The 12165-nt window shown below is 39.3% G+C and overlaps 1 protein-coding gene across 2 annotated transcripts in view; it reads left to right on the plus strand.

The window, feature by feature from the left end:
* The window catches only part of CREB5 (cAMP responsive element binding protein 5), a 620787-nt gene that overhangs the window by 157379 nt on the left and 451243 nt on the right, over positions 1–12165 (plus strand). For both annotated transcript variants that reach the window (XM_073630162.1, XM_073630163.1), the window contains exon 4: positions 4005–4120. In XM_073630162.1, the coding sequence (XP_073486263.1) occupies positions 4005–4120 (116 nt within the window). The remainder of the gene's footprint in view (positions 1–4004; positions 4121–12165) is intronic.

A 12165-nucleotide genomic window follows, 5' to 3' on the forward strand; every position in this document is an offset into this window, starting at 1 on the left:
CAACAAGACCAGTCAGCGACCAGCATGCAAAGAGGATTTAGCATACCAATTATCAAAACCGGAACTGGGAACATAAAAGATCATATTAGTTTGTGTTAGAACTTTTTTTTTTTTTTAAATAGAGATTACTTAGGAGCAGGGGAATGCAATATTGATGTTTTTTGCTATGAGGTCTTAGTTGAGCTTTAAGATATTTAAATGTGGTCTTGTGGTAAAAAACACAGCTGCAGTCCTATCCAATTATATCAATATAAAAATATTGCCAAGTGCTTATTGTAATCCACATGTAGCCAAATTTGATTAACAGCGCTGAGCAGTAAGAGGCAAAATTAGAAGACTTTTTTGGTATTTCAATTTCTATACAGTTATGAGTACTTTTGAATAAATATTGATAAACATAATGTAAAATAACTCCTGCACTTTATATTTGTGGGTGCTTATGTTTGCTGATTCATGTATTGTATATAATGTGCAGCTTAGTAGTGAAGCATGAACCAATTTGAGTGAACCTGCATGCTATTTAGATTGCACCAATTAACTTGATGTGCAAAAAAAAAATGTGGAGCATGCTCATTGCTAATATAGTAGTTCATTTTTGGGTTTTTCCCTGAAAAGTTTGTATATTTATGTAGCTAGAGTGGTATTGTTGCTGTGGGGCCAGGTTGATGCCACAGTAGATGCCAGTATTTTACCTTTGGCAAGAGATCGTACTTGGCTACCATTGTCAGTTGGGTTAACTGTATTTAACATGAATTATCTGTTTTGTCTTCTGTCATCCTGCCTACACCGATATGTCTGCAAACACTGTTGCTGCCGTGCACCCACAAGGCCAGAAGATCCATGTAATGTAAAAGATCTAGCAGCTGTGCCTGGGTTTATAAGACTCTAATTTCATCATTAATTATACTGCTGCACTCCCAGATAAATTTCTTTTCAAAATCCATTCAGGGTAAGATAACAGATTCCCCTTAATAGGTCAAGCGCTCCCTTCCCCATTTCTGATCACAAGACTTGCTTTGCTTTCATTACCCTGGCCCCTGTTCCTAAAGCCAAATCAAGAAGCCCTGTGAAGCATTTAAGTCAGATTGGTTGGAGCTTACACAAGGCTGGCTTTCCTTCTCTGGCCCCCATGTGACAAAACTCAACCTTTGTGAGGAAGGTAAATGAGTTACTTGCTCAGCCATACCCACTAGTACTGGATAACTCACTTGGCTCCAGCATACAAGCTGCCACTGAGTACAATTGTAGCCAGGTACTAGGCTATGGCAGTATGGAGAAGGATACATTGCTCCCTATTTACCGCTCTCCCTCTTCTGTGATATTAATTTGTACTGCATGACCCTCCTCTGGCCAGCATGGGTAGAAGCTATGTCAAGTTGACCCACAGGCTTTATTGCAGAGTGCCAGGATACCTGGAAGGTGTAGTCTGAGGAAGCAGCCATGTAATGGAACAACTGACTCTCTGAGCTACAGGTTCCAATAGACCTGATCAGCAGGAGGAGCTACAAGGAGTTTTTATTAAATTTCCCAAGAAAGCCTACTCTCTTGGTGCCGCAGAAGTCAATGCGCACACACACACACCTGTTTGTGCTGTTGACTGCGAGTAGGAGACCATGTTAGTTTCATAGTAGCCTGAGCTTGGGAGCGAGATTTACAGAAATCTCTAGGCCCGCTGACCTTGTTGGTTTGCCACAGGGAGACAGGAGCATTCATCCGGCACTTCACTTCAGCCAATTGAATTGCAGCATCACCAGGAAAAGACTGGGGGGTCTTCCTTCCACCGCAGGAGCTTATCACCACCTCCGGAAGTTGGTGAGAGGGCCACTGGCCCGCTTTTACTATTAGCAGTAACCAAGTCCCTAAGAGCAGGACACTAAGGGTACCCAATCTGCTCCCCTTCCATAGCAACTCTGTACCTCACTACCATCAAATGTATTTTGCACCATTACCAGCTCTGAGCTGCGGTTGTACTGCACTATTACTATCTCTGGCCTGCTCTACTTCACCTTGTACTGAACTGTATTGTACCTTCCATCATGTCACAGTCAGGGGTCAGGCTCAGAGACCATAAGCTATAGCAGTGAAAGGCTCCCACCGACCAGCTGGATGACATGGGCTCACCCGATGTGCAGGGTCTAAGCATTAAACAGTATTCACCAGAGCTCCTGGCAGTGCAAATGGGTTTTGCTGTGTGTTAGTACCAGGTCACGGTCTTCAGGATTACCCCACCGGGAGGTGAGCAAGCTAGCGTCCAGTAGCAGATATAGCAGGTAGGGATCAAGCAGAAGCATAGTGAGTAAACAAGCCAAAGTTCGGTAACAAATGGTTGCAGGTTGTAAATAAGCAAAAACATAGTCGGGGAACAAGCCAAAGTTTGATAATGAATGGTTGCAGGTTGGGATCAAGCAATAGCCTAGTTGAGCAACAAGCAAAAGGCCGGTAGCAAGTGCTAGTGGAAATAAGGACAGCTGCAAGTATGCAAAGGAACATGATATTGGCTGGAGAGAGCACAATAATCTGGCAAACAGGAAGTACAAAAGCATGGATTAAATAGGAAGTACATGGGAGGAGCAAGGAGTTCAAGGTTCACCAGAAACAAGGCACAAGGCAAGATTATCCAACAAATCAGACAGAATGCTGTCCAGCATTCCAGGTGGCTCAGCTAAAAGAGTTACCTCTGGATGCAGCAGAAGTCATGGCTTCAGATCCCAGTCCAGACACATCATCTTACTGCATGCAAGTTTAAAAAACTATCATAAGTGCAGCAACGTTCATTTAAAGGGCCCCAACAACAGCCGATAAATTTTAAGGACTGCCCTTTACCCCAACATCTTGCGAGTTCCCTTCTTCCCCTTTACTGAGTAGGTTTAGGCCTAGCGTAGCCGCCATTCGTGCACACTGGCAGTATAGTCCCAGCAATTTCAAGCTTTATTGCTGTTCACTGTTATACTTTAGGTGGTGCTGCTACTGTTTTTGCTAACCCTGGTGTTACATGTCATTTTATGTTTAGCCCTTACTGTTAGTCATTTTGTATGCTAATATGTGTTACCACAATTGCCAATTTATTTGTATTTGCTTGGTCATCAACTTATTTGTTCACAAATCATATATAGATTCATTTGGTTATAAAGTCTTTCTGAGGCCATACAAGTCTTTATCCTATTCTGTGCCCTAATACAATGAGAGTTTTGTTGCCCCCGAAATGCATTGGCTGTTTTTTTGCAAATTATAAATAAATAAAGGCATCTTTGCACTCTTTTACCCTTTGTTTTCTATGCTCATTGAAGGCGGTCTGTCCAAGAACTGCCTTACTAAAGCCAGTGAGCTCACTTGCAAACATTTTGAACTGCACAAACAAGCATTCCCAGTGCCTCTCAAATGTGTTTCTCTAGAGCCAAGCATACAAATGGGGCATCATTAGATATACTGATATGAGTACAGGTTATTTTATATATGTTGAAGAAGTGAATCAAATGAATGTATCATGCCACCCATGTATACATGCTGCTAGAACAGCTGCTATGTCTTGAAATATCTTTGGGTCAGTAGGAGACCTTGTGGCGTGAAAAGCTTTAAACTATCAAGTTTTTATACATGTAAATTGGTTGCAGAACATACCTCTGAACTTTCTCATGTACAATTAATTGTTGCAGTAATGTAATATAAAATTATATACTTTACAGTTATATCATGTGCACAGATTGCACTAATATGCACTGTACTCAAGGGGTCCTTTTGCATTCTTAGTCAGGTGCAAGTGGCCATAAAAATAGTCCTTCATTAACAAACATCCCCATATGTACAACCTGAACGATCATACAGGAGACAGTCATTGTTCCAAAGGTTTCCTGTTATTTATCGTGTGTTTAGGATGAATAGCTATGTGGGCAGAGCATCTTACATAATATGCATACGCCAGATTATGATGTGGCATTGAAAAAATGCTTTTAATCTAGTGAAAAAGAAAGTTGTAATAATAATCTGATTGTAACTTTTTTTCACAGATCAAACACCAACTCCAACTCGGTTCTTGAAAAACTGTGAGGAAGTGGGGTTATTCAATGAAATTGACTTGGAACAGGAGTTCAGAAGTGCACAAGAGGAAGAAAACACTAAGAGGGTAAGTGGTGTCATAAGTGTACATGTGCATAATATGTGTAGCTGTAATACAAAGTATGCAGAATTATTTAATCTGTACAATATCTGGATTAAATGTAACAGTAAATAAATTCCTAACACTGTACCTCAAGTGTCTTACATAGTTCTTAGGTGTATACATAAAGTTATTTGAGCCATGCTTCCCAAAGTAGCCATGTGTAGGTCACAGTGGAAGAAAGCAAAAATGTAATGGAACAGTATGGTACTCAAATCTCATTTTTTATTAAAATCTGAAATGATAAAACAAAAAATAATCTGCTTCAGATTATTTGTATTTATTCTGTTATAGAGCACTGACTATCTAGTGGGGATGTATTTCAGTGGGGAACCTTTCATGTTTGGGCGTTTGTCTGAACGTTAAGGAAATGTACAGAAATGCCCCCGGGACTTTGGGGGCAATGGTCACACCAGACAAAGTAGAAAGTGTAATAAAGTGCAAATTTATTAATACATAAAAATAGTATACAAGATAATACGATAAAAACAGTGTATAGTCCATACAATACAGAACTGATATCTTATGTGTGCGATTGATCTCAGAGGAGGATGCAAAACCGCAGGCAATTAGAAAGGAGATCCCAACATGTTTCAAAATGTATCAAATTCCTTCTTCAGGTGATGATGATCCAAAAGTACAATATAGTCTAAAGGTACAATAATAACATTATCAATATAAATTCACAAAAGCGTATAGGGTATATATAACGACAAATGGATTATAGATAACAGCATGGCATAGCTCAACAGGAAACTGAATCAGAATCCGAACATACTTACAAGCATGGCTATACTTGATCTAAGTCACAAACTGGTTCATATGATACTTCAAAAGTGCCCCACTGCATTCACATTACCCCATGAGTGGAATGGTGCAGAAGAGGGGCAGGTAGATAGTATCCCCTCAATTAAAGATACAGACATACCCCACGTTTAAGTACACAATGGAGTTTATTTACTAAAGCTGGAAAGTGCAAAATCAGGCTCACTTCTGCATAGAAACCAATGAGCTTTCAGGTTTTATTGCCAAAGCTTAATTGAACAAGCTGGGTTAGAAGCTCATTGGTTTCTATGCAGAAGTGAGCCTGATTTTGCACTTTCCAGCTTTAGTAAATAAACCCCATCCATTGTGTACTTAAAAGTGGGGTATGCCTGTAGTAATAAATATAGATTTCTATACTTATTTCTATCTTTAATTGAGGGCACACAGTTATTAGACCATACACTATTTACTCTTCAGGACCGTCTCCTTCCCATGCGATCGTGAGCACTTTGCTGACGCTGGCGCCTCTTGGTCTCCCTCTCTTGGTGCTACGACATTTGTCTTGGTTCAGGGATACCATCTACCAGCCCCTTTTCTGCACCATTCCACTCATGGGATAATGTGAATGCGGTGGGGCACTTTTGAAGCATCATATGAACCAGTTTGTGACTTAGATCATGTATAGCCATGCTTGTAAGTATGTTCGGATTCTGATTCTGTTTCCTGTAGGGCTATGCCATGCTGTTATCTATAATCCCTTTGTTGATATATATACTCTATACGCTTTTGTGAATTTATATTGATAATGTTATTATTGCACCTTTAGACAATACAGTACTTTTGGATCATCATCACCTGAAGAAGGAATTTGATACATTCCGAAACATGTTGGGATCTCCTTTCTAATTGCCTGCGGTTTTGCATCCTCCTCTGCAATCAATCATACACATAAAATATCAGTTCTGTATTGTATGGCCTACACTTTGTTTTTATCATATTGTCTTGTATACTATTTCTATGTAGTAAAAAATGTTAGCCACCATCCCTGGCTCCTTTGTGTACATTCCAGAAGACAGCTCCAAGTGGTGATTGACATGAATCTGCATCGCTGGACAATGTGATTAACAATGGATTTACATGTTAAATAATACTATACAGTATATGTCAATAAAATCTGGTAAAAAGATGGGTTTTAAATGTGTGGGATAAATACAGACAGATAAATTCAGGCAGTATATTTGATTATCCTGACCAGTCTATAAAAATCCAGATGGCATTGTTAAAAATAACAAGACATGTATAGCCTGGACTAATGTTCTGTGCAAAATTGGCAAGTTTAGTTTAGAATAATGTTTTTAATCTTGCTACAGGTGGTTAATATATAGCTCTTGTAGGACCGCTGGGAACAAACATGAACACGTTCAAAAGTAAGCCTGTAACTGGAACATGTTACATGCTTTATAATTAGAACCACATTGGAGCAGACTTCTAGAGCTAGTGCAGCTTCATTTTAATTTCAGGTATTCATTTCCATTATGCTCAACTGTGCACTCAAAGTGTGTCTATGGATGATTGAACCTTGCTGTAAATCATTATTTGACAAAGGAGGGCTTATTACAGTAAAACTGCTTAGTATGACATTGTGTTGCAGAGAAAGTTTAGTTTGTTACTAGACTGTTATATGCCTTAAAAATATCTATCTATCTATCTATCTATCTATCTATCTATCTATCTATCTATCTATCTATCTATCTATCTATCTATCTATCTATCTATCTATCTATCTATCTATCTATCTATCTATCTATCTATCTATCTATCTAGCTATCTATCTATCTATCTATCTATCTATCTATCTATCTATCTATCTATCTATCTATCTATCTATCTATCTATCTATCTATCTAGCTATCTGTAAAATGTGCAATACAATTTAAAATAAACAATTAAAAGGATGTCCCTTAAAGGCTAAGTTCACCTTTTGTAAAGAATAATAAATGCACATTTTTTTGCAGAAAAATATGAATGAATGACATGGCTTTGTGGGCAGAGCCCTGCACAGCCACACTATTTGCAAATTGTGACAGCGGATGCAGGTAGAAGATCCCCTGCTTGCTGGTACAGGGAGGGGGGATTGTAGGAAGAAGGTGCAGATGCTGGAACATGATACATGTTCCATCCTAAAATGGGTGGAAGATGTAACATGTTCCAAAGATGAACTTATCCTTTAACTATATTTTTTTTATGCTTTCTTTCATAAAGGAAAAAAAAAAATTGCAGTAGCCAAGGCAAATCTTAATTTTACCTGTTCACTCAAAGCACCCAACTTTCAACTATCTCTAATATGTATTGTCATTCTGCCGCTTTAGCTGTCCTTTATATAATCCAAACACCTAACCTACTCCCAAAAATGAACACTCAACCTTTCACTTGGCACTTAACCTTAACCAAAAGGCTTACCCTAAAGTTAAATTATATCTTTAGACATAACTTTTTTTCAGTTTTGGATGGTGTAGGAAATGGTTAGAGCTTTTGTCAAGGTTTTTATTGCTAGGAAAATCATGGGGCACTTAACTGTATGTAAAATTACAGATGTGAAACAAAAACAGTGAAAAAATACCATGCTTGAATAACACCTCTTACACATATTTTAAACATTTTAAAGTAACAAAGCTGCATAAAGTGCTTTGAAGGGATTACAGCACTTTTTTATTATTGCAAAACACAAGTCATGGGAAATACAATTTACAGTGATCATCACATGAGAAGTTGAGGAGAAATCTTCCAAATGGGATCACCTGTTTTGGTGTTAATTATGCCTCAGCCCCTGTTCACATTGGTGCGATTTGACATGCGATTTGACAGGTCATCAATCAAAGCCTATTGCTGGCAAAAGAAGCGTCCCAATCAGTGTGATGCCGACTTTGCGATGCCGCACTGATTTCCAAAAGTAGTTCCTGCACTACTTTTGGCAACTTCAGGGGCGATTTCAATAGACATCTGTGCATGAACCCGCAATGGTCGCCCCTGAAGTCGGACTGAAATGCTGCTTTGAAGTCGTGCAAGTTCAGATGAACTCACACGATTTCAAAGCCGTGTTCAGTGTGAACGAGGGCTTAGGGGATTTTCTCTCACTTTTGAAAGACTTCCTCTAACTTTCTGATGTGTCTGATGAGGCAGTGAAAACAAAATAGTTGACAGGGATTTAAACCATTCCCTACTCTACCCAAAACAAAAACAAAAATGACTATAGCTACACTTTAGCTCTTATCACTTCAAGATGAAGTAAACGCTGGGTTTTTTTTTTTTTTTACCTGTAAAGTAAAGGCATAATGTGCTAGTATGCATCGCATACTAGCACATTATGTGACACTTACCTGCAAACAAAGCCCTCTTCATCCCCACTGGAGGCCGGGGCCGCGGACTCCGGCTGTGTGACTGGCCGGAGCCGGGTGACTTCACTCCCGCATGCGTGCGGGAGCCACCGGTCATGGCACAGGCTCCTGAAGAAATGGCACAGGCGGCCATTCCTTCAGAGCGCATGCACCGATGAAATCATCAGCGCAGTATACAGTAAATATCTCCTAAACGGCACACGTTTAGGAGATATTTACAGTACCTATTGGTAAGCCTTATTGTAGGGTTACCTGAAGATACAAAAAATACCTGAAAGTTTACTTCCTCTTTAACGTAACTCTAACGCTTAAGCCTGTTTCTCCCCCAAGTCCTGCTCCACCGTTAACCTAGTTACACTTGAAAAAAATAAATATCCTGATAAATAGCATCTGGATTCTTTCACCTAAAGTTAGGCTTAGGAAGCTTGTGTTTGGTAGAGAACAGGGTAGAGATACAGGTAGTGGACCTTATTTACTAACTTGTGTAAATTAAAAAAAAAAATTATTTCCATGTAGAGTCAAAACAATCTCTATCTTCTGTTTTATATTACTTCCCAACACAGACAAGTATGTTTAAGAAATGCTCACAAACATTAATATCATTATCTATATACATCTTGCTATAGAGGTTGCATAGAAAGCATGTGAAGTCTAAAGTAATGGGTTATGTCTTATATATGCCCTACTAGCACATTGTAAAAAATTGTAAGAAATTGGCAAGGTGTTGAATGTGCGTATAACCTTCAGCAGGTGGCTCCTATATCTACTACATATCTTGGGCTTTAAAATGAAGTAGACTTTTCACAATATGTTTTGTAAGAAATGAGTGCAGTGCAATATAATGTGCTGGAGGAATATTATTTTGTGCTATCTTTGTAATTACCCATACCAGCTGATGGTGGCAATGGCATCAGTTGATTAAACAAACTTTTAAACATGACCACTACTACACTCTCTTGCATATTTTCCTTGACCATATTTGCTCTTTAGATGAAAGTCCCTAATGAACTGAAAGCATTATAATTATATAGTGCTGATCTTCCTGAGGAAAAATATGCTCCACACAGCTCGGAAATCAGTCAAGGTCATGGAATAGTGAATAGAATTTCCTCTTCTATTCAGATTAGGAAACCATGACTGTCCAATGTGCTCGCCAGGATTAAATAGGAAATAGCTTGAGGTAGAGCGGCTCTTTTTCTCATCAGAGAACATGATAAGACTGATGGATGTGATGTGCTTATCTGAAGTTTGGTATTGTAACTGTGACATCAAGGTTTTCTCTTGGCACAAATAGTTTTAGGCAGCACAGCAGCCATATTAATTTCCTGGTCATCAAACAATGAAAACTGAAAGAGAATCAAGCAAAAGTATTAATATGTTAGAATGCAGAACTATTTCAGAACTTAAAGTGGTTGTAAACCCTTACATATACCCAGTGAAGTGACTGGCCTCAGGTGATACACAGAGATGAAACAAATCCTCCTACATAAGTTGTACTTGTCTATCTGCACCCTCTCTTCTCTACAACTGTTCAAAGTGCTGAATTATAAAGGTTGTCTAATGCCCTGTACACACGGTCGGATTTTCCGACGGAAAATGTGTAAGAGGACTTTGTTGTCGGAAATTCCGACCATGTGTAGGCTCCATCACACATTTTCCATCAGAATTTCTGACACACAAAGTTTGAGAGCTTGCTATAAAATTTTCTGACAACAAAATCCATTGTCGGAATTTCCGATCGTGTGTACACAGATCCGATGCACAAAGTTCCACGCATGCTCAGAATAAATTAAGAGACTAAAGCTATTAGCTACTGCCCTGTTTATAGTCCTGACGTATGTGTTATATGTCACCGCGTTTAGAATGATCGGATTTTCCGACAACTTTGTGTGACCATGTGTATGCAAGACAAGTTTGAGCCAACACCCGTCAGAAAAAATCCATGGATTTTGTTGTCAGAATGTCCGATCAATGTCCGACCGTGTGCACAGGGCATAAGAGTTCAGAAAAAAGGGGACGGAGAGCTAAAGTTACACTCTGCAGAGCTCAGTGAGGAGAGATTCTGAGAGCTGATTGGAGGGAAGGGACACACCCTCCTCCACACAACACGCAGGAACATAGCTGAGGCTGTCAATCTGCTGGAGATTCTTCCCTGTCACCATTTTTCTCTTGGTGTCAGGAAAACTTTTCAGAAGTGATTCATGCTGCTAACAGACAGAAATAACACATTGTGCTCTTAATTGAGCCAAGTACACTATAGAGGAATATGTTTTGTTCATATTTCATGTCTGAGTTTTACAACCACTTTAAAGTTCATGTACATTTTTCATTTATTTGAAATAGAGTGGGTTTGTGATAGAGCCTTGTCACTTTTTATTGCTTTCCTAGAGATTTCTCCTCACTTCCTGTTACAGGGAAAATCTTTCCAGCAGGGACACAAGCAACATTAAAAACATCTTTTTTATTAACATGAAGAAAGGTTAAAACCCATTTCAGTGACCACATAGAAAGTGAGGAGAATCAAATAAGTAGAGATACACACAGCATAAAAAAACTGTTAGGTACTCTGATCTTTTCCCACTCTTTCTGTGTCATAATAGTTCTTTTTTTATTTTTGTTAGCAAGATTTTCCTTTCTTCCTGTCTCAGCGACCACACACAAAGTCAGAAGAAATCTCTCCTCTGTGGTCACAGACATTAAGGGGTTGATTTACTAAAATTGGAGAGTGCAAAATATGAGGCAGTTGTGCATGGTAGCCAATCAGCTTCTAGCTTCGGCTTGTACAGTTAAGTTTTGACAAAAAAACTGGAAGCTGATTGGTTTCTATGCAGAGCTGCAGCAGATTTTGCACTCTCCAGTTTTAGTAAATCAACTCCTAATGTTCTGACCCTTCCTTACTCTATCCAAAACCAACGGAAAAAGTTTTGTCTATTGTTATGCAAACTATATTTCTCTTGCAACATAAATATCCAGGATGCAAGTTTCAAATGACCTATATTCATCCAAGGCATAGTCAGTTCTTTTTATAATTTGTATGGTTCATGGAGTTAAAGTAACATTAAAGGTTCTTCTTTTCCTTTATAATAACAAACATATCATACTTACCTGCTCTGTGCAATAGTTTTGCACAGAGCAGCCCTGATCCTCTTCTTCTGGGTTCCCCCGCCAGCACTCCTGGCTCCACTTCTTCTGCCAGTGTCCTCATAGGAAGCTGCCCTGTGGGGACACTTATGTGGGTTCGCTGCCGAGCCACCTTGTCTGCATCCATTAACACAGACAGGGCAGCTTGGCTCCACCCCCTACTCCCTCATGTCAGAATTTGATTGACAACAGCGGCTGCCAATGGCTCCCATTGCTATCAGTCTGTGCAGTGAGGAGGGACAGAGCCAGGAGTGCATTAGGGTAAAAAACCCCTAAGGCTTTACAACCACTTTAATAGTTCTATTTACAGATGTGGCATGAGCAAGCCCTGGGAAGTGAATTAATTTTGATTTTCCCTATTCCCTTAATTACATGCCTTCATCTAAACTTCAGCTTTTGAAGGATTTCCAACATCCAATAAACACAACATGTACTGCAATTGCATCCAAAAGTGTCCCTCATACTTCTAAATGGTATTCTTATAAACATCAACAACATGTGCATAACGTCAGCTGAGAAAGTGTTGGAAAAGTTAGGTGAATTAACTCTCCAACATCAGAAACTGCAATATCGGTTCTAGATGTACCAATCTTTTTTAACCACTTCAATACCGGACACTTTCACCCCATTCCTTCCAGGCCAGTTTTCAGTTTCCAGCACTGTCACACTTTGACTGCCAATTACTCAGTCATGCAACACTGTAACCAAATG

Source organism: Aquarana catesbeiana, linkage group LG05 (genome assembly GCF_042186555.1).
Source record: "Aquarana catesbeiana isolate 2022-GZ linkage group LG05, ASM4218655v1, whole genome shotgun sequence".
Classification (NCBI taxonomy): domain Eukaryota; kingdom Metazoa; phylum Chordata; class Amphibia; order Anura; family Ranidae; genus Aquarana; species Aquarana catesbeiana.